Raw genomic sequence first — 20102 nt, 5'->3', positions numbered from 1 at the left:
GTGTCCTGTAAAGGGTTAATGTGTAATGGTCACTAGAAAGTAGTGTCCTGTAAAGGGTTAATGTGTAATGGTCACTAGAAAGTAATGTCCTGTAAAGGGTTAATGTGTAATGGTCACTAGAAAGTAGTGTCCTGTAAAGGGTTAATGTGTAATGGTCACTAGAAAGTAGTGTCCTGTAAAGGGTTAATCTGTAATGGTCACTAGAAAGTAGTGTCCTGTAAAGGGTTAATGTGTAATGGTCACTAGAAAGTAATGTCCTGTAAAGGGTTAATGTGTAATGGTCACTAGAAAGTAGTGTCCTGTAAAGGGTTAATGTATAATGGTCACTAGAAAGTAGTGTCCTATAAAGGGTTAATGTGTAATGGTCACTAAAAAGTAGTGTCCTGTAAAGGGTTAATGTGTAATGGTCACTAGAAAGTAAAGGGCTAATGTGTAATGGTCACTAGAAAGTAGTGTCCTGTAAAGGGTTAATGTGTAATGGTCACTAGAAAGTAGTGTCCTGTAAAGGGTTAATGTGTAATGGTCACTAGAAAGTAAAGGGCTAATGTGTAATGGTCACTAGAAAGTAGTGTCCTGTAAAGGGTTAATGTGTAATGGTCACTAGAAAGTAGTGTCCTGTAAAGGGTTAATGTATAATGGTCACTAGAAAGTAGTGTCCTATAAAGGGTTAATGTGTAATGGTCACTAGAAAGTAGTGTCCTGTAAAGGGTTAATGTGTAATGGTCACTAGAAAGTAAAGGGTTAATGTGTAATGGTCACTAGAAAGTAAAGGGTTAATGTGTAATGGTCACTAGAAAGTAATGTCCTGTAAAGGGTTAATGTGTAATGGTCACTAGAAAGTAATGTCCTGTAAATGGTTAATGTGTAATGGTCACTAGAAAGTAGTGTCCTGTAAAGGGTTAATCTGTAATGGTCACTAGAAAGTAATGTCCTGTAAAGGGTTCATGTGTAATGGTCACTAGAAAGTAGTGTCCTGTAAAGGGTTCATGTGTAATGGTCACTAGAAAGTAGTGTCCTGTAAAGGGTTCATGTGTAATGGTCACTAGAAAGTAGTGTCCTGTAAAGGGTTAATGTGTAATGGTCACTAGAAAGTAGTGTCCTGTAAAGGGTTAATGTGTAATGGTCACTAGAAAGTAGTGTCCTGTAAAGGGTTCATGTGTAATGGTCACTAGAAAGTAGTGTCCTGTAAAGGGTTAATGTGTAATGGTCACTAGAAAGTAGTGTCCTGTAAAGGGTTAATCTGTAATGGTCACTAGAAAGTAATGTCCTGTAAAGGGTTAATGTGTAATGGTCACTAGAAAGTAATGTCCTGTAAAGGGTTAATCTGTAATGGTCACTAGAAAGTAAAGGGTTAATGTGTAATGGTCACTAGAAAGTAATGTCCTGTAAAGGGTTAATGTGTAATGGTCACTAGAAAGTAGTGTCCTGTAAAGGGTTAATGTGTAATGGTCACTAGAAAGTAATGTCCTGTAAAGGGTTAATGTGTAATGGTCACTAGAAAGTAATGTCCTGTAAAGGGTTAATGTGTAATGGTCACTAGAAAGTAGTGTCCTGTAAAGGGTTAATGTGTAATGGTCACTAGAAAGTAGTGTCCTGTAAAGGGTTAATGTGTAATGGTCACTAGAAAGTAATGTCCTGTAAAGGGTTAATGTGTAATGGTCCAGTTCAGTGATGTCTGTCCTGTATCGTTGCCATATTATCATGTTAACTAGAGTCACGTGTCTCTTCCTGACTCGGTCATATGTCTATCATAACATAACATGGTGTCAGAAGTGGGATCCGAGCCCCACCTCTCAGTTTGTAGTAAGACCTATTCTCTAACTATAGACAACATGATCTGTATCTACCTATCAGCCATGTCCTCTATGTTCCAGAGGACCCATGGAGCCAACGAGTACTTCCTGGAGAAGGATCCAGCCACAGGGATATGTCACTTCTTCTATGACAGCGCCCCTAGTGGCAGCTACGGTACCATGACCTACCTCTCCAAGGCTGTGGTCACATACCTACAAGACTTCCTGCCGCAGTCTACCTGTCTCATGCAATGAGGTCTCAGACTGGGTTTGATGTAGAGCACTCTCTCCCTGGCCTCGCAGGCAGCTATCAAGAGAGTCTAGTCAAGTAATATATTATAGTGTGGAACGAAATACTACTGCCTCGTTCCAATTCTCCCCAAGTGTACACTCGTTCACTCCCATTCAAGGATGATTTAAAATCATTGGATTGAATTCTTGAAGTGAATGAGTGCACACTTCAGAGAGAAGGGGGTGAACTAGTCTGAGGTAGGAAGTTGGATGGGGTTTGACCTATGACCTATGACTAAGATATTCACAACACACACTCTACTCAAAGGAGTTTTATTGCAGCTAATTGATTGATTATAATCAATAATATAGCAGGTTTAAAATTAAATATATAATTAATTATAATTAAATATATGTTTGTTTTTTATTTTGAGTGTTGGATGACACACACACACACAGTATTTCGTTCTAAAATTATTTATAATTTTAACATGTAATATATATGTGTAAATCAGACGGAGTTGTTTAAAACAATCTAATATGATATAATGAGTGTATTTGACCTAACCCTCCTCTATTGTATCAGTCTCACCCTGTGTTGTGGAGTTATAAACCTCCTATCCAGAAGTTACTATGTTATCCCTTGTTGAAGTACTGCAGCTGACATCCCACTTTACAACGACATTTACCTCTCATGTTATCTGAGGTGTGGCTCATCATCACCACTGTATGTGTCACAAATACTGTGCATTTATCCATATGTACCCGGAGCATGTCAGCAATGCCTTCATAGCTGCTAATGTGTATGTGAATGTTTATCTAAATAATGACAATGTGATTATATATATAACATGGTTGAATCAGTTCAACAGTGGTTCATGCCATATTTCAGCCTTTTCCCCGTAGTCGTTCAGTACAACACTGTGTGTTAGACATTAGCATCCCAGCAGGCTTACAGTTGAGACCATAAGGGAAGGGAGAATCTGTTCTGCAGTTAAGGACGACTGAGGCTGAAACAGTTCTGTTTTTGTGTCTAACTTTATTTTATATATTTAAAAAGAGACTATAAATATAGTGGATACATAGAAATAATGTATTTTTAACAAAATACTATGACTGTTTATATAACAGACTAAAGTACAATTAATACTGTCACTTTTAATCAAAAAATTACATTTGATATTCCTATAGACATGGCCATGTTATAAGTCTGCAGTTGAGGACATTTTGAAGGGGATCAATTCCACTAATCTATTATCACAGTGTCTGCCACCATGTTTTCATGATGTTTTTACTCATTCATTCACACTACCTTGTAAAACAACATGTAATCACTTGAGGGAAATATATTTAAATGCCATCAATTAAATCCCTAAACTAATAACGTGTTTTTCTGGTTTCTCTTCAGCTATATGTCTGTAATATGCAGTCCAAGCCTCTATTCAATGTTACAGATATGTTCTGGATGTGACAATAATATTTTAATAGTTTTTATACTGTTCTCAGTAATGATTTGACAAAAATACATCTAAGGCCTGACAAAATGTAGATTCAATAGTAGAAGTCATTGTTCAAGGGCCGAACAGAGGGATGGTAGAAAGCAATGGAATAAATGACATTTATATTTAAATGATCTCCACACGATCTCTGCTACACATTACTGTGCTGTTCTTTCCTTGGCTGACACTTCTTCCTACTGTAGGGGGAGAGGTGGTGAGAGACAGGACAGGAACACTGGTAACTTCCTTTATGGTTCAGGCACAGGTGAGAGCAGCCACCATTCTTACGCCTGCACTCGTTGATATCTGTTGATGAAACAGGGAAAAGGGCTGGTACAGGAAAATATCATTGGAAGTGATTTGTGATCGTAGATTTGTCAAAGACTTCCGTTCTGATCAATTTATGTCGTGTGTGTGTGTGTGTGTGTGTGTGTGTGTGTGTGTGTGTGCGTGCGTGCGTGCGTGTGTGTGTGTGTGCGTGTGCGTGTGCGTGTGTGTGTGTGCGTGTGTGTGTGTGTGTGTGTGTGTGTGTGTTAGTATGGATGCATAGTTATCTCACCTCTGCAGTGGTGTCTGTCTGAGGACAGTTTGTAGCCTCTGGGACAGATACAGAGGTGGGAGCCAGGCAGGTTCACACACTTCCACTGACACCGGCGTCCAGGTACACTGACCTCTGGCTCCTCACATTCATTGATGTCTGTAAAAGGATCTGTGTCATTCCAGCAGTTGAAGACAACCTGATCGCCATACACATTCTGTTTGCTGAATGACATTGTTGTATCTATTTTCTATTGATTCCACTAAGCTACGTGGAATTGTTTTAAGAACGTCATTACCAAGGATCATTTAGTTATTTTATTTTTGAATTTTAAGACCACTTGAAGAATAAAATATATACAGTACCAGTCAAACGTTTGGACACACCTACTCATACTATTTTCTACGTTGTACAATAATAGTGGAGACATCAAAACTATGAAATAACAATGGAATCATGAGGTAACCAAAAAAGTGTGAAACAAATAAAAAATATATTTTATATTTCAGATTCTTCATAGTTGCCACCCTTTGCCTTGATGACAGCTTTGCACACACTTGGCATTCTCTCAACCAGCTTCATCTGGAATGCTTTTCCAACAGTCTTGAAGGAGTTCGCACATATGCTGAGCACTTTTTGGCTGCTTTTCCTTCACTATGCAGTCCAACTCATCCCAATCCATCTCTATTGGGTTGAGGTTAAGTGATTGTGGAGGCCAGGTCATCTGATGCAGCACTCCATCACACCTCTTGGTCAAATGGCCCTTTAAATTTAAAATAGGTTACTACATTATTCCATTTGTGTTATTTCATAGTTTTGATGTCTTCACTATTATTCTACAATGTAGAAAATAGTAAAAATAAAGAAAAACCCTTGAATGAGTAGGTGTCCAAACTTTTCGCTGGTATTGTATACTTCCATATGTAACAGTATAACTTTAGACCATCCCCTATATATATAAAATTATTTTTTACCCCCAATTTCGTGGTATCCAATTGTTAGTAGCTACTATCTTGTCTCATCGCTACAACTCCCGTACGGGCTCGGGAGAGACGAAGGCCGGTTGCGACAGAGCCTGGGCACGAACCCAGAGTCTCTGGTGACACAGCTAGCGCCGCCCTTAACCACTGCGCCACCCGGGAGGCCCTACAGACAATATTTTGAGAGAATAATTTTCGGGATGCCTCATGGTCTGACAAACACCGCTCTAGCTCTGTCACCTTTCACCGCAGATGCAGAAGTGTGACATCGGCTGATGTGGTGGATTGAGATGTCTCTAGCATAAATTGATGGATTTTTATGGGAGGATTATGCTAATTAGATTTCCGCGAGGGTAATTAAGAGAGAGAGAGATGTTCCACTAGTCTAATTAAAAGTTGTGGCATTCTATTCAACTCTGCTAAACCTACGGCATCCCAGTGTCTCCTACCTACACACTCCTTTCTGGACAGGTTTCCTCCAGGTATCGGGGTTGAGGGTTGTTTCCTGTACCCTGCTGGACACTGAGCCACACAGGCCCTTCCGTCCCCAGCCAGGGTGTGTCCGTAGGGGCAAGAGCAGCGGAACGAGCCGAAGGTGTTGACGCAGGTCTGCTGGCAGCGCTGTTGCTGCTGGCCCTCCACACACTCATCCACATCTGCACCGAGGACACACACACACAGGTATGTGTTTAAAACACACGTTCGTGCGTACGCACAGGAACACACACACACACAATTAGGAAAGTGGCCTGTCTGATGCTGATGTCACAAAGGCCCTGAGATGAAAGAGTAGAGCAGCTCTGTCTCGCTTTGATTCTCTCTGTCTCGCTCTGGCACACCTCATTACCATGGAGACCAGGCTTGCACCGTTGGCTTTCATGTACAACAAAGGTGATGTGTGACCATGTCCTTTTGTTTTGATCGTGTCCGTGTTCAGCGTTCTGCTGCGACAGCAGTATGTGTGTTAGCTAACATCCACCTCTTCTGTTCCACTGATTGGATCGGCAGCCCTGGTCTCAGTGGTCTGGTTTCAATATGACAAATACAGAGACTAACAGACTGGGAGAAAAACATCTGCTTTATAGAGGAAGCTGCAGTGTGTGGAAAACAACTCAGGAAGATATATCAACTACTGTACCTGCTAGTTGAGCTCCTGCTCTTTCCCAGGAGAGCACCTGTAGCTGTGTGTGTGTGTGTGTGTGTGTGTGTGTGTGTGTGTGTGTGTGTGTGTGTGTGTGTGTGTGTGTGTGTGTGTGTGTGTGTGTGTGTGTGTGTGTGTGTGTGTGTGTGTGTGTGTGTGTGTGTGTGTGTGTGTGTGTGTGTGTGTGTGTGTGTGTAGATGTGTGTGTGTGTGTGTGTGTGTGTGTGTGTGTGTGTGTGTGTGTGTGTGTGTGTGTGTGTGTGTGTGTGTGTGTGTGTGTGTGTGTGTGTGTGTGTGTGTGTGTGTGTGTGTGTGTGTGTGTGTGTGTGTGTGTGTGTGTGTGTGTGTGTGTGTGTGTGTGTGTGTGTGTGTGTGTGTGTGTGTGTGTGTGTGTGTGTGTGTGTGTGTGTGTGTGTGTGTGTGTGTGTGTGTGTGTGTAGTGTGTGTGTGTGTGTGTGTGTGTGTGTGTGTGTGTGTGTGTGTGTAGATGTGTGTGTGTGTGTGTGTGTGTGTGTGTGTGTGTGTGTGTGTGTGTGTGTGTGTGTGTGTGTGTGTGTGTGTGTGTGTGTGTGTGTGTGTGTGTGTGTTTACACCACTGCTGTCCTATAGGAATGTGTAAATGAATATTTATCTCTGCTGTATGGTATGCCTGTCTGACTCAGACAGATTATAGCATGTGCAGATATTGTGCTAGTCAGCTCTGTCTACAGGAGAAAACCACCTGTTCATTTAACCACCTGTCTATAGACAGTGAATCATGGTAGTACTTTATTCTGAGACGCAAATGATGGGTTACTACCTGGAAATAAACTGTGGAGGGAAAATATAAAGAGTGAGAAAGTATTTACTCAACTGATAAACACTTTCTTTTTTTTTTAACAGAAGCCAATTTCAACCTTTTAAGGTGGATAATATGACCCAAGTTATTTACTCGACACCCAAAACCAAATGTCCAGCTGTCACAAGAGACTACGTTGTAGGTGCACCGTGGAACAGAGATCATGAAACCTATATTAACAGGGTCTTTCCTCAGGCTGTAGCTTGTTCCTCTGCAGCGCTGCCTTGCGATCAGAGTGTTAAAGATGTTATGGATCAAGAATGTATAACTCTAAATGGGGGATTCTCAGGCTGTAAAAACATCATTGAATTTAGGGGGCATCGTGATCACATCAAAGACCCTGTTGGTGCAGACACTACAGCTGTTCTTTATGGAGGAAGACATCTTGGCTAGTCAGAGACTGTGGAGGAAGACATCTTGGCTAGTCAGAGACTGTGGAGGAAGACATCTTGGCTAGTCAGAGACTGTGGAGGAAGACATCTTGGCTAGTCAGAGACTGTGGACAGAAGACATCTTGGCTAGTCAGAGACTGTGGACAGAAGACATCTTGGCTAGTCAGAGACTGTGGAGGAAGACATCTTGGCTAGTCAGAGACTGTGGAGGAAGACATCTTGGCTAGTCAGAGACTGTGGAGGAAGACATCTTGGCTAGTCAGAGACTGTGGAGGAAGACATCTTGGCTAGTCAGAGACTGTGGAGGAAGACATCTTGGCTAGTCAGAGACTGTGGAGGAAGACATCTTGGCTAGTCAGAGACTGTGGAGGAAGACATCTTGGCTAGTCAGAGACTGTGGAGGAAGACATCTTGGCTAGTCAGAGACTGTGGACAGAAGACATCTTGGCTAGTCAGGAAGAAGACATCTTGGCTAGTCAGAGACTGTGGAGGAAGACATCTTGGCTAGTCAGAGACTGTGGAGGAAGACATCTTGGCTAGTCAGAGACTGTGGAGGAAGACATCTTGGCTAGTCAGAGACTGTGGAGGAAGACATCTTGGCTAGTCAGAGACTGTGGACAGAAGACATCTTGGCTAGTCAGAGACTGTGGAGGAAGACATCTTGGCTAGTCAGAGACTGTGGAGGAAGACATCTTGGCTAGTCAGAGACTGTGGAGGAAGACATCTTGGCTAGTCAGAGACTGTGGAGGAAGACATCTTGGCTAGTCAGAGACTGTGGACAGAAGACATCTTGGCTAGTCAGAGACTGTGGAGGAAGACATCTTGGCTAGTCAGAGACTGTGGACAGGAAGACATCTTGGCTAGTCAGAGACTGTGGACAGAAGACATCTTGGCTAGTCAGAGACTGTGGAGGAAGACATCTTGGCTAGTCAGAGACTGTGGAGGAAGACATCTTGGCTAGTCAGAGACTGTGGAGGAAGACATCTTGGCTAGTCAGAGACTGTGGAGGAAGACATCTTGGCTAGTCAGAGACTGTGGAGGAAGACATCTTGGCTAGTCAGAGACTGTGGAGGAAGACATCTTGGCTAGTCAGAGACTGTGGAGGAAGACATCTTGGCTAGTCAGAGACTGTGGAGGAAGACATCTTGGCTAGTCAAAGCAACAAAAACAAGACATTTGACCTCCCCCCAACAAGGAGGAGCACAAACACAACACTGACTAGGGGTTTTGGGCTCATAAAGTTAAATACTTATTTCTACCACAAAGCATGGTACATGTGTAGTAGATATAGCACCAGTTGTTTCAGTGAAACACGTGCCTTGAGTACTTGCTACGGCTTTAGCGCAATGGGTGAACACTGTCTGGTGTCGCACAGGAGACCCTGGGTTCAAACACACGTCTCTCACCTCGATTGATTGTTTGACTGACCTCTACAGGTACGGTGATCCTCTAACAGGACGAAGCCTGGTCTGCAGTGACACTGAGCTTGTTCCTGGTTCACACTACACAGCTGGGAACAGCCTCCGTTGTTCAGGGCGCAGGGGGTGACCTCTAGGGTTAGAGGTCAGAGGTTAGAGATGGGGGAGTCAGTGTCTCATGTCTGTATTACATTTTTTTTGTGTATATCCTGTCTGTATATCCAGTCTGTCTGTATGGTCTGTCTGTATATTCTGTTTATTGTCTGGTAACATTTCACCAGATCAAATGTTTGGTACATGTAAATGTGCTTGGTGTTTAAAGGTGATTGGGACTCTGTATAGGACTATAGCAGGTGTGCAGGCTGTATGTGTTATGATAGGGCTGGAATAAAGACCCTGCAGGAGGGTGACTCTCCAGGAGTAGGGCTGGAATAAAGACCCTGCAGGAGGGTGACTCTCCAGGAGTAGGGCTGGAATAAAGACCCTGCAGGAGGGTGACTCTCCAGGAGTAGGGCTGGAATAAAGACCCTGCAGGAGGGTGACTCTCCAGGAGTAGGGCTGGAATAAAGACCCTGCAGGAGGGTGACTCTCCAGGAGTAGGGCTGGAATAAAGACCCTGCAGGAGGGTTACTCTCCAGGAGTAGGGCTGGAATAAAGACCCTGCAGGAGGGTGACTCTCCAGGAGTAGGGCTGGAATAAAGACCCTGCAGGAGGTAGTTCTCCAGGAGTAGGGCTGGAATAAAGACCCTGCAGGAGGGTTACTCTCCAGGAGTAGGGCTGGAATAAAGACCCTGCAGGAGGGTTTACTCTCCAGGAGTAGGGCTGGAATAAAGACCCTGCAGGAGGGTGACTCTCCAGGAGTAGGGCTGGAATAAAGACCCTGCAGGAGAGTAGTTCTCCAGGAGTAGGGCTGGAATAAAGACCCTGCAGGAGGGTTACTCTCAGGAGTAGGGCTGGAATAAAGACCCTGCAGGAGGGTGACTCTCAGGAGTAGGGCTGGAATAAAGACCCTGCAGGAGAGTAGTTCTCCAGGAGTAGGGCTGGAATAAAGACCCTGCAGGAGGGTTACTCTCAGGAGTAGGGCTGGAATAAAGACCCTGCAGGAGGGTTACTCTCCAGGAGTAGGGCTGGAATAAAGACCCTGCAGGAGGGTTACTCTCAGGAGTAGGGCTGGAATAAAGACCCTGCAGGAGGGTGACTCTCCAGGAGTAGAGCTGGAATAAAGACCCTGCAGGAGAGTAGTTCTCCAGGAGTAGGGCTGGAATAAAGACCCTGCAGGAGGGTTACTCTCCAGGAGAAGGGCTGGAACAAAGACCCTGCAGGAGAGTAATTCTCCAGGAGTAGGGCTGGAATAAAGACCCTGCAGGAGGGTGACACTCCAGGAGTAGGGCTGGAATAAAGACCCTGGAGGAGGGTAGTTCTCCAGGAGTAGGGCTGGAATAAAGACCCTGGAGGAGGGTAGTTCTCCAGGAGGAGGGTTGGAATAAAGACCCTGCAGGAGGGTGACTCTCCAGGAGTAGAGCTGGAATAAAGACCCCGCAGGAGGGTTACTCTCCAGGAGTAGGGCTGGAATAAAGACCCTGCAGGAGGGTGACTCTCCAGGAGTAGGGCTGGAATAAAGACCCTGCAGGAGGGTGACTCTCCAGGAGTAGGGCTGGAATAAAGACCCTGCAGGAGAGTAGTTCTCCAGGAGGAGGGCTGAAATAAAGACCCTGCAGGAGGGTGACTCTCCAGGAGTAGGGCTGGAATAAAGACCCTGGAGGAGGGTAGTTCTCCTGGAGTAGGGTTGGCCACACCTGCATTTCACTTTACCTTCACTGAGCCCCAGCAATTTAAAACAGGACTGTCTTCCAACAGCCACAGCTGGTCCCAATCCACTCCCTACCCATCAAAGAGTTAGTTCCAAGAGGAAGGGGAAAGAAGTGAATTGGGACCGGCTGCCACAGTCTACCAAGCACAGCACTGACTTCCTGGTCAGTCACTCAGTTAGTCAGTTACTGAGAGATGATGCGTGTAACAGATATTCTGATGTCACTGAGGTAATAATGTAGAAAACAGAGAGAGCTGCACACGTCTCCTTTCTCCTTCTCACCTGCCCAAACACAGAGGACACAGTCGATGAGGTGAACACAGCAAAAAAAAATTAAACCTTTATTTAACTAGGCAAGTCAGTTAAGAACAAATTCTTATTTTCAATGATGGCCTAGGAACAGTGGGTTAACTGCCTGTTCAGGAGCAGAACGACAGATTTGTACCTTGTCAGCTCGGGGGTTTGAACTCGCAACCTTCCGGTTACTAGTCCAACGCTAGGCTACGCTGCAACCTATCGTATCAACATACGTTCTGAACAAAGCTTCTATGGCCTTTCTGTAGCTCTTCAGTGTGTTAGTACAGAATCTGTAGAGAGGCATCACAATGGGGAATGATAGAGCAGTGACTTACCCAAGCAGACCGGGGTGAGACCACTCCACCGTCCAGCCTGCAGACAGTAGCTGTGGATATCCCCGTGGGCCAGGGTGTACCCTGCATAGCAGGCGTACTGGATGTAGTGTTTGTAGTCCCGGGGACCGGGGTTGTCTACCGGACGGAAGTAGAAGGTGCCATGAGCTGGCAGGGGAGGGTAAGGGCACAGCGGACGCCTGTTTAGGGTCACAGGCCTGGGCAGCTCCTCTGTGTTTGTAGCATCCTTAATAAGATGCTGGTCTGACCTGTTTAAAGACAGATACGATGACGTCTCGTTCGCCTGACTGTGATGACTGTCACTTGTGTCGGTTTCATTGTCCTGTGACCCGTTTGATGCCTGATCCGGAGAGGTCACGTTGTGTCGATGAGTTTCACCACCATCATCATCATCATCGTCAGATAATGATGCAGTCTCCTTCACTTGGATGTGATGACCAAACGTGTCTGTTCCATTGGCCCAGTGGCTGGTGGTGTTGCTGGAGTTGATGAAGCTTGTGGAGCTGGTCTCAGTGGGTCTCTGAGGACGGGGCTCCTGTGTGTCTGTGCTGCTCACATCTGCTGGCTCCGTAACGCCCTGGCCAGGCTTCAACTGGGTGGCCCCTGTCAGCACCCCCTTCCTGGGTAATGAATCCTCCTGCATAGCCTGGGCTATAGAGGCCCCCTGGTGCCAAGACCCTTCAGCGACCAGCAGGCTGGATGTGGATGTAATGATCTCTGTAGTAGCAGAGGAGGATGTGGAGGCCTGAGGTCTAGTGGGCTTCTCAGGGGCCCCTTCTCTGTCTGTTAGATCCCTGGTGTCTTTCAAATTCTCCTCCACATGGTGAGCTTTGGTGCTGCGGTCTTTGGAGTGTGGGTCTTTTAGGTGGGTGTGGGGGTCTTTAGGTGGTGCGTTGGCCAGCAACACGGGCTTGGAGGCGGTGTTAGCGATGGTATTGTAGTGAAGCTGTAGGTGGTTCTTCAGAGCAGACAGCACGGCAAGGTTCTGGCTCTGGATCCTGGGCATCGGGACGGTGGGCTCTTTCTGCTTCCATGACCTCATCATATCAGACTCTAGGAGGGAAGAGGCACAGAGGAGGATCAGGAGACATCATATCAGACTCTAGGAGGGAAGAGGCACAGAGGAGGATCAGGAGACACCATATCAGACTCTAGGAGGGGAGAGGCACAGAGGAGGATCAGGAGACATCATATCAGACTCTAGGAGGGGAGAGGCACAGAGGAGGACCAGGAGACATCATATCAGACTCTAGGAGGGAGAGGCACAGAGGAGGATCATATCAGACTCTAGGAGGGGAGAGGCACAGAGGAGGATCAATACCAGGAGACATCAACAGACTCTAGGAGGGGAGAGGCACAGAGGAGGACCAGGAGACATCATCAGACTCTAGGAGGGGAGAGGCACAGAGGAGGACCAGGAGACATCATCAGACTCTAGGAGGGGAGAGGCACAGAGGAGGATCAATACCAGGAGACATCAACAATCGGTGCCTTCGTTTAAAGCAGGGTAAAAATCAGATTACAGGGTATGTTTTATAATTATTCCACATGAAGGAGATAGCCTACTGTAGAATACCATGCTGACAGTAATCTACAGCTGTTTCCCGCTCAGGCCTCACACTGAAAAGAGAGAGGTGGAGGGCCACGGTGGACGCTCACCAAGGGGCCAAAGAGGACTAAGTCAGTAAGTCAAGTCTCTCACCCTTGCAGACAGGCTTGGTGCCGTTCCAGTTCTGGCCCTTGCAGTAGAGCAGTGAGTGTCCATAGAGCCTGTAGCCAGCATCACAGCTGAAGAGAGCCCAGGACCCGTCCTCTGTCACACTGGTAACCCCCTGCAGGAGATCCCCTGGGCTGGGACACCCAGAGGCTGGAATACACACACAGGAGATTCAACACAGATTAGAAGAGAAAGAGAGAGAAATCCAGATTTTGATCAACTCCCATATCTACTGGGTGAAATTCCACAGTGTGCCATCACAGCAGCAAGATTAGTGACCTGTTGCCACAAGAAAAGGGCAACTAGTGAAGAACAAACACCATTGTAAATACAACCTCTATTTATTTATTTTCCCTTTTGTACTTTAACTATTTGCACATCGTTATAACACTGTATAATATACATATACATAATATGACATTTGAAATGTCTTTATTCTTTTGGAACTTTTGTGAATGTAATGTTTACTGTTCACGGTTTGTTTATTTCACTTGCTTTAGCAATGCAAACACATATTTCCCGTGCCGATAAAGCCCCTTGAATTGAGAGAGAGAGAGAGGAGAGAGAGAGAGAGACAGAGAGAGAAGAGAGAGAGAGAGAGAGAAAGAAAGAGAGAGAGGAGGGGAGAGGCACAGAGGAGGACCAAAGGAGACTCTACAGAGAGAGAGAGAGAGAGAGCCCTTGAGAGAGAGAGAGAGAGAGAGAGAAAGAGAGATCAGAGAGAGAGAGAGAGAGAGGACCAGGAGACATCATATCAGAGAGAGAGAGAGAGAGGAGAGAGAGACACAGAGACAGAGACAGAGAGAGAGAGAGACAGAGACAGAGAGAGAGAGAGAGAGAGAGAGAGGAGAGAGAGAGAGAGAGAGAGAGAGAGAGAGACAGAGGAGACAGAGACAGAGAGAGAGAGAGAGAGAGAGAGATCAGAGATATCAGACAGGAGGGAGAGAAGAGACAGAACATAGAGAGAGAGAGAGAGAGAGACAGAGAGAGAGAGGAGACATCATACAGAGACAGAGAGAGGAGAGAGACAGAGGAGAGCATATCAGACAGAGAGAGAGAGAGAGCAGAGAGGAGACAGAGACAGAGAGAGAGAGAGAGAGACAGAGACAGAGAGAGAGACAGAGAGAGAGAGAGAGACAGAGAGAGAGAGACTTAACAGCTCAACACCTTTCCTCAGTGAAAACAATGTACTGAGCAAATGTCAGATTGGCTTTTTACCAAATTACTGTACGACAGACCATGTATTCACCCTGCACACCCTAATTGACAAACAAACCAAAACAAAGGCAAAGTCTTCTCATGCTTTGTTGATTTCAAGAAAGCCTTTGACTCTATTTGGCATGAGGGTCTAGTATACAAAATGATGGAAAATGGTGTTGGGGGAAAAACATACGACTTTACAAACAACAAGTGTGCGGTTAAAATTGGTAAAAAACACACATTTCTCTCCACAGGGCCGTGGGGTGAGACAGGGATGCAGCTTAAGCCCCACCCTCTTCAACATATATATCAACAAATTGACGAGGGAACTAGAACAGTCTGCAGCACCCGGCCTCACCTTACTAGAATCTGAAGTCAAATGTCTATTGATGATCTGGTGCTTCTGTCACCAACCAAGGAGGCCCTACAGCAGCACCTAGATCTTCTGCACAGATTCTGTCAGACCTGGGCCCTGACAGTAAATCTCAGTAAGACAAAAATGTGGTGTTCCAAAGAAGGTCCAGTTGCCAGGACCACAAATACAAATTCCATCTAGACACCGTTTCCCTAGAGCACACAAGAAACTATACATACCCTGGCCTAAACATCAGGACCACAGGTAAATTCCACAAAGCTGTGAACCATCTGAGAGACAAGGCAAGAAGGGCATTCTATGCCATCAAAAGGAACATAAAATTCAACATACCAATTAGGATCTGGCTAAAAATACTTGAATCAGTTATAGAACCCATTGCCCTTTATGGTTGTAAGGTCTGGGTTCCGCTCACCAACCAAGAATTCACAAAATGGGACAAACACCAAATTGAGACTCTGCATGCAGCATTCTGCAAAAATATCCTCCGTGTACAACGTAGAAGAGGACAACAGCACAATTAGACCCAAGCAAATCATGAGAAAACAAAAAGATAATTACTTGACACATTGGAAAGAATTAACAAAAAAACAGAGCCAACTAGATTGCTATTTGGCCCTAAACAGAGAGTACACCGTGGCAGAATACCTGACCACTGTGACTGACCCAAACTTAAGAAAAGCTTTGACTACCATCAGACTCAGTGAGCATAGCCTTGCTATTGAGAAATTGAGAGAGAGACGTGTAACTTGTAAATACATGTATCAAACTCAAGTCACTTACCAACACACACGGGAGGTTCCCTGGTCCACTGTCCAGACACACAGCTGTTGGTTCTATATCCATGGATCTTATAGCCAGGGTTACAGGTGAACGCTACATACAGCCCGCTGTAACGGAAGAATGTTCTACCGTTCTCCACGTGTCTGAAACTACTGCATTCCTCACCCAATGACCCTGGAGACAGAACAGAGATCAACATAAAGACAGTCTGATGCCATGAGGAGTTCCCATTGATCTCAAAAGTCCTTTTTACCAACCAAACAGAAAGAAGAGATCCAATAGATGAAATCTAAACCAGTTGACATGGTAGACAGACTGACTGACCTGAAGGGAGGGTCCATAGCAGAGTGACTAGTGCAGAGAGAAGCCCTGTCAGAGCCCCCATGGTCTCTCCCTGCAGCAGACTGAGGTGCTCTACTCTTTCTCTCTCTCTCCCCTTCCTCTCTCTCTCCCCCTTCCTCTCTCTCTCCCTTCCTCTCACTCTCCCTTCCTCTCTACTTTTCTCTCTCTTTCCCTTCCTCTCCCTCGCTCTACTCTTCTCTCTCTCCCTTCCTCTCGTCTCTCTCTCTCTCCCTTCCTCTCACTCCCTTCCTCTCTTCTCTTCTCTCGCTCTCGCTCTCCCTTCCTCTCCCTCTCTACTCCTCTCTCTTTACTCTTCTCTCTCTTTCCCTTCCTCTCCCTCTCTACTCCTCTCTCTTTACTCTTCTCTCTCTTTCCCTTCCTATCGCTCGCTCTACTCCTCTCTCTTTCCCTTCCTCTCCCTCTCTCTACTCCTCTCTCTTTACTCTTCTCTCTCTTTCCCTTCCTATCCCTCGCTCTACTCCTCTCTCTTTCCCTTCCTCTCCCTCTCTCTACTCCTCTCTCTTTACTCTTCTCTCTCTTTCCCTTCCTATCCCTCGCTCTACTCCTCTCTCTTTCCCTTCCTATCCCTCGCTCTACTCCTCTCTCTTTCCCTTCCTCTCCCTCTCTCTACTCCTCTCTCTTTACTCTTCTCTCTCTTTCCCTTCCCATCCCTCGCTCTACTCCTCTCTCTTTCCCTTCCTCTCCCTCTCTCTTTACTCTTCTCTCTCTTTCCCTTCCTATCCCTCTCTCTACTCCTCTCTCTTTCCCTTCCTCTCCCTCTCTCTACTCCTCTCTCTTTACTCTTCTCTCCCATCCTCCCTCTCTTTCTCCATATCTGTGATTATCTGGCACCGTGTAGTTCTGAGTGTGCGTGTTCGCATGCATGTGTTGTCCTGTGTGTGTGTTGTCCTGTGTGTGTGTTGTCCTGTGTGTGTGTTGTCCTGTTTGTGTGTTGTCCTGTGTGTGAGTTGTCCTGTTTGTGTGTGTGATCCTGAACACCAGACCTGTGGAATGCCTCCGACCCTCCTGAGAGAGGCTGGTCCTGCCATTTGGCCTCCCTCCCTGTCAGTCAGAAGTACGAGGTGTGTTTAACAGTGCTCACACATTGCTTTATAATTATGGGGCTTCCAATACACACCCACCTCTACATGCATGTACAAACATGTGCATAAACACACACACCGAATACAAATGTGAACCAACCGAGTAAGGAAACAGCCAGTAAAGAGCATTTAAAGCGACACATCACATTATACAACATAACAGCAACCTTACCGGTTCACTAGTTGATATAGAATAAGGAAGTCTTAGACAAGGCAGCCTCGTCTGAGATAGAACAGCCAATAGGAGCAGGAGTCTATTTCCTGTTTCTGTAGTGAGACAGCTGGATGTACAGTACACCCCCTGGACAGGACACTAGTCTATCTACTGTTTCTGTAGTGAGACAGCTGGATGTACAGTACACACCCTGGACAGGACACTAGTCTATCTACTGTTTCTGTAGTGAGACAGCTGGATGTACAGTACACCCCCTGGACAGGACACTAGTCTATCTCCTGTTTCTGTAGTGAGACAGCTGGATGTACAGTACACCCCCTGGACAGGACATTAGTCTATCTACTGTTTCTGTAGTGTGAGACAGTTTGATGTACAGGACACCCCCTGGACAGGACACTAGTATATCTACTGTTTCTGTAGTGTGAGACAGTTTGATGTACAGGACACCCCCTGGACAGGACACTAGTATATCTACTGTTTCTGTAGTGTGAGACAGTTTGATGTACAGGACACCCCCTGGACAGGACACTAGTCTATCTCCTGTTTCTGTAGTGAGACAGCTTGATGTACAGTACACCCCCTGGACAGGACACTAGTCTATCTCCTGTTTCTGTAGTGAGACAGCTGGATGTACACCCCCCCCATTGAATTATAACCAGATTCTGTTCATGCTTTTGTTTACATGATATGCCAGGATCGGCCATCAACTGTTTTTATTGAGAAATGGTAATATACTTCCATGTCAGCATCATGGACTGTCAGCTCTGGTGGACATTCCTGCAGTCAGCAGGCCAATTACACGCTCCCTCGAAACTTGTGACATCTGTGTTGTGTGACAAAACTGCACATTTTAAAGTGGCCTTTTATTGCCCCCCCCCCCAGCACAAGGTGCACCTGTGTAATGATCATGCTGTTTAATCAGCTTCTTGATATGCCACACCTGTCAGGTGGATGGATTATCTTGGCAAAGGAGAAATGCTCACTAACAGGGTTATAAACAAATGTGTAAACAAAAATTTGTGCACAAAATTTGAGAGGAATAAACTTGGAACATTTGTGGGATTGTTTATTTCAGCATCACGAAACATGGGACCAACACTTTACACCAGGAAGTAAATGAGTTAATAGACCAATAAGAAAGACGTTGAAACCTCTCTGCCAATAACAGATCATTTTCAGTTTTTCAGACCACTCCCAGACTGTCATAGCTAAATTCTTGCTTTTAGCAAAGAGATATTCTTGAGAAATATCTCTTTGCTAAAAATAAGCTATTTTAGTTTATTTTTGACCATTTTAATGAAAAACAATCCCAGTAAGGTACTTACCCAGACATGATTTAATATTGATATTTTTTTAAATTAAAACATCTGCATTGGACCTTTGACCCTGAAGAGAGGATGTAGTAGTCTGGTCTCAGAGTTTTACAGCCCTGTCTCAGACATAGAAAAGATGGGGCAAAGTGCTGTTGGTCTGCAGAGCAGAGCTAGGACGTGCCGCGGGGAGCTCTTGTCTGCGTTGTCTGTAGAAACCTCACGTGTGTTGGTCCGCCTCCATATCAGTAGCTGGTGAGAGTAGTGTGTTCTCCTCTGAGATATGTTCTACACCACAGGGAGAAGGGTGACCACATCTCCTAGATATATTCCTGACTCATGTAACTGCATGTGCTACACTGAGTGTATGGTTGACCACAAGACTGTTTAAGCCTGCAGAGCTAAAGCCAAGGCGAGCATGGCTCCCCTCAAGCCTGCTGCTGGTCTTTGTAGTTCTCGCTCAGCATAGTGCTGTTTTTTTTTGTAGTTCTCTCTCAGCATAGCAGCTGGTCTTTGTAGTTCTCTCAGCATAGTTGCTGGTCTTTGTAGTTCTCTCAGCCTAGCCGCTTGTCTTTGTAGCCACTGGTCTTTGTAGTTCTATCAACCTAGCCGCTGGTCTTTGTAGTTCTATCAACCTAGCCGCTGGTCTTTGTAGTTCTCTCAGCCTAGCCGCTGGTCTTTGTAGTTCTCTCAGCCTAGCTGCTGGTCTTTGTAGTTCTCTCAGCCTAGCCGCTGGTCTTTGTAGTTCTCTCAGCCTAGCCGCTGGTCTTTGTAGTTCTATCAACCTAGCCGCTGGTCTTTGTAGTTCTCTCAGCCCTGCTGCCAGTGTTGGCTCACTGAGCTAAAGCCAAGTCATTGCCCGGGTAGCTAATGTGAGTCTTCAGCACAACAACAAGGTTTCTCTCAGCCCTGCTGTTGGTCCTTAACATCCAGTTTGTGCACCACCCTGAAGGCCTCTAGGAACTCGTTGAAGTCGATGCTACCATCCTTGTTGAAGTCTATACTCTTAGCCAGTTCATCTATGGCCCGCTCATCCACCTCCACACCTAGGTGATCACTAAACAGATGCCAGGTCTGACGGAACTCCTCGATGGATATCTGACCTGGATGGGGAGAGACAGTGAGAGAAACTAAGGAATACTAAAAAACGTTTTCTGTCTAACAAGCTAATGGTTAATGTAGCATGATGTGAACTAGCAGGCGTATGAGCTGTAATAGTCATCATCAGAGTAACGTGTACCAGAGTGGTCTTTGTCCATGATGTTGAAGATAATCTCAAGGTCTGTTCGATACCTGTAAAGAGTTTTAGCCAAGTTTGGAGTGACCTGAACAAAACACAGAGAGATTTTGTGAAAGGAGCAGCTTTATTGATTGACAAATGAAATCAATCAATGTATCGATCAGTCTCTTCCTGGTTCTGACCTGGGGTATGGGTTGTCCCGGGCCCATGTCCTCGAAGCAGGACTGGTAGTCGATGCTGCCATCTGGTGCCAGCCGTGCCAGGCGCGGGCGCAGAGTCCTCCAGGGCAGGTCCAGTCTCACAACTGACTCCACCACCAGGGCCCACTCACTGACAGAGATACAGCCTGGAACAGACAGTCTAACTCACTGACAGAGATACAGCCTGGAACAGACAGTCTAACTCACTGACAGACAGAGGTACAGCCTGGAACAGACAGTCTAACTCACTGACAGACAGAGATACAGCCTGGAACAGACAGTCTAACTCACTGACAGACAGATACAGCCTGGAACAGACAGTCTAACTCACTGACAGACAGAGATACAGCCTGGAACAGACAGTCTAAC

General features: G+C 45.7%; 3 protein-coding genes across 3 annotated transcripts in view; 1 reads left to right on the top strand and 2 right to left on the bottom strand.

The window, feature by feature from the left end:
* LOC118383818 (uncharacterized) overlaps window positions 1-3408 on the top strand; it is a 48325-nt gene extending 44917 nt beyond the window's left edge. Inside the window, 1 exon segment of the mRNA XM_052503165.1 lies at window positions 1875-3408. Within this exon segment, the coding sequence (XP_052359125.1) occupies window positions 1875-2048 (174 nt within the window). The 3' untranslated portion in view covers window positions 2049-3408.
* On the bottom strand, window positions 3144-16235 carry si:dkey-163f14.6 (uncharacterized). The gene is made up of 8 exons (XM_052503163.1): window positions 15688-16235; window positions 15364-15537; window positions 12993-13157; window positions 11273-12343; window positions 8841-8963; window positions 5491-5697; window positions 4083-4220; window positions 3144-3829 (listed from the first exon to the last, which is right to left on the bottom strand). Exons 1-8 carry the CDS (start codon window positions 15746-15748, stop codon window positions 3675-3677), a joined length of 2094 nt encoding a protein of 697 aa, XP_052359123.1. The 5' UTR covers window positions 15749-16235; the 3' UTR covers window positions 3144-3674.
* Window positions 16236-18032: 1797 nt separating this feature from the next.
* On the bottom strand, window positions 18033-19879 carry LOC118381594 (serine/threonine-protein phosphatase with EF-hands 1; the record flags this gene model as incomplete). The annotated part of the gene is made up of 3 exons (XM_035768518.2): window positions 18033-19396; window positions 19534-19618; window positions 19716-19879. Coding segments are annotated over 3 exons (449 nt in total), but the record flags the coding sequence as incomplete, so codon positions are not given.
* Between the last annotated feature and the right edge of the window lie 223 nt (window positions 19880-20102).

Source organism: Oncorhynchus keta, unplaced genomic scaffold (genome assembly GCF_023373465.1).
Source record: "Oncorhynchus keta strain PuntledgeMale-10-30-2019 unplaced genomic scaffold, Oket_V2 Un_contig_16903_pilon_pilon, whole genome shotgun sequence".
Classification (NCBI taxonomy): Eukaryota; Metazoa; Chordata; class Actinopteri; order Salmoniformes; family Salmonidae; genus Oncorhynchus; species Oncorhynchus keta.
This window is presented reverse-complemented; position numbering and strand designations above follow the sequence as displayed.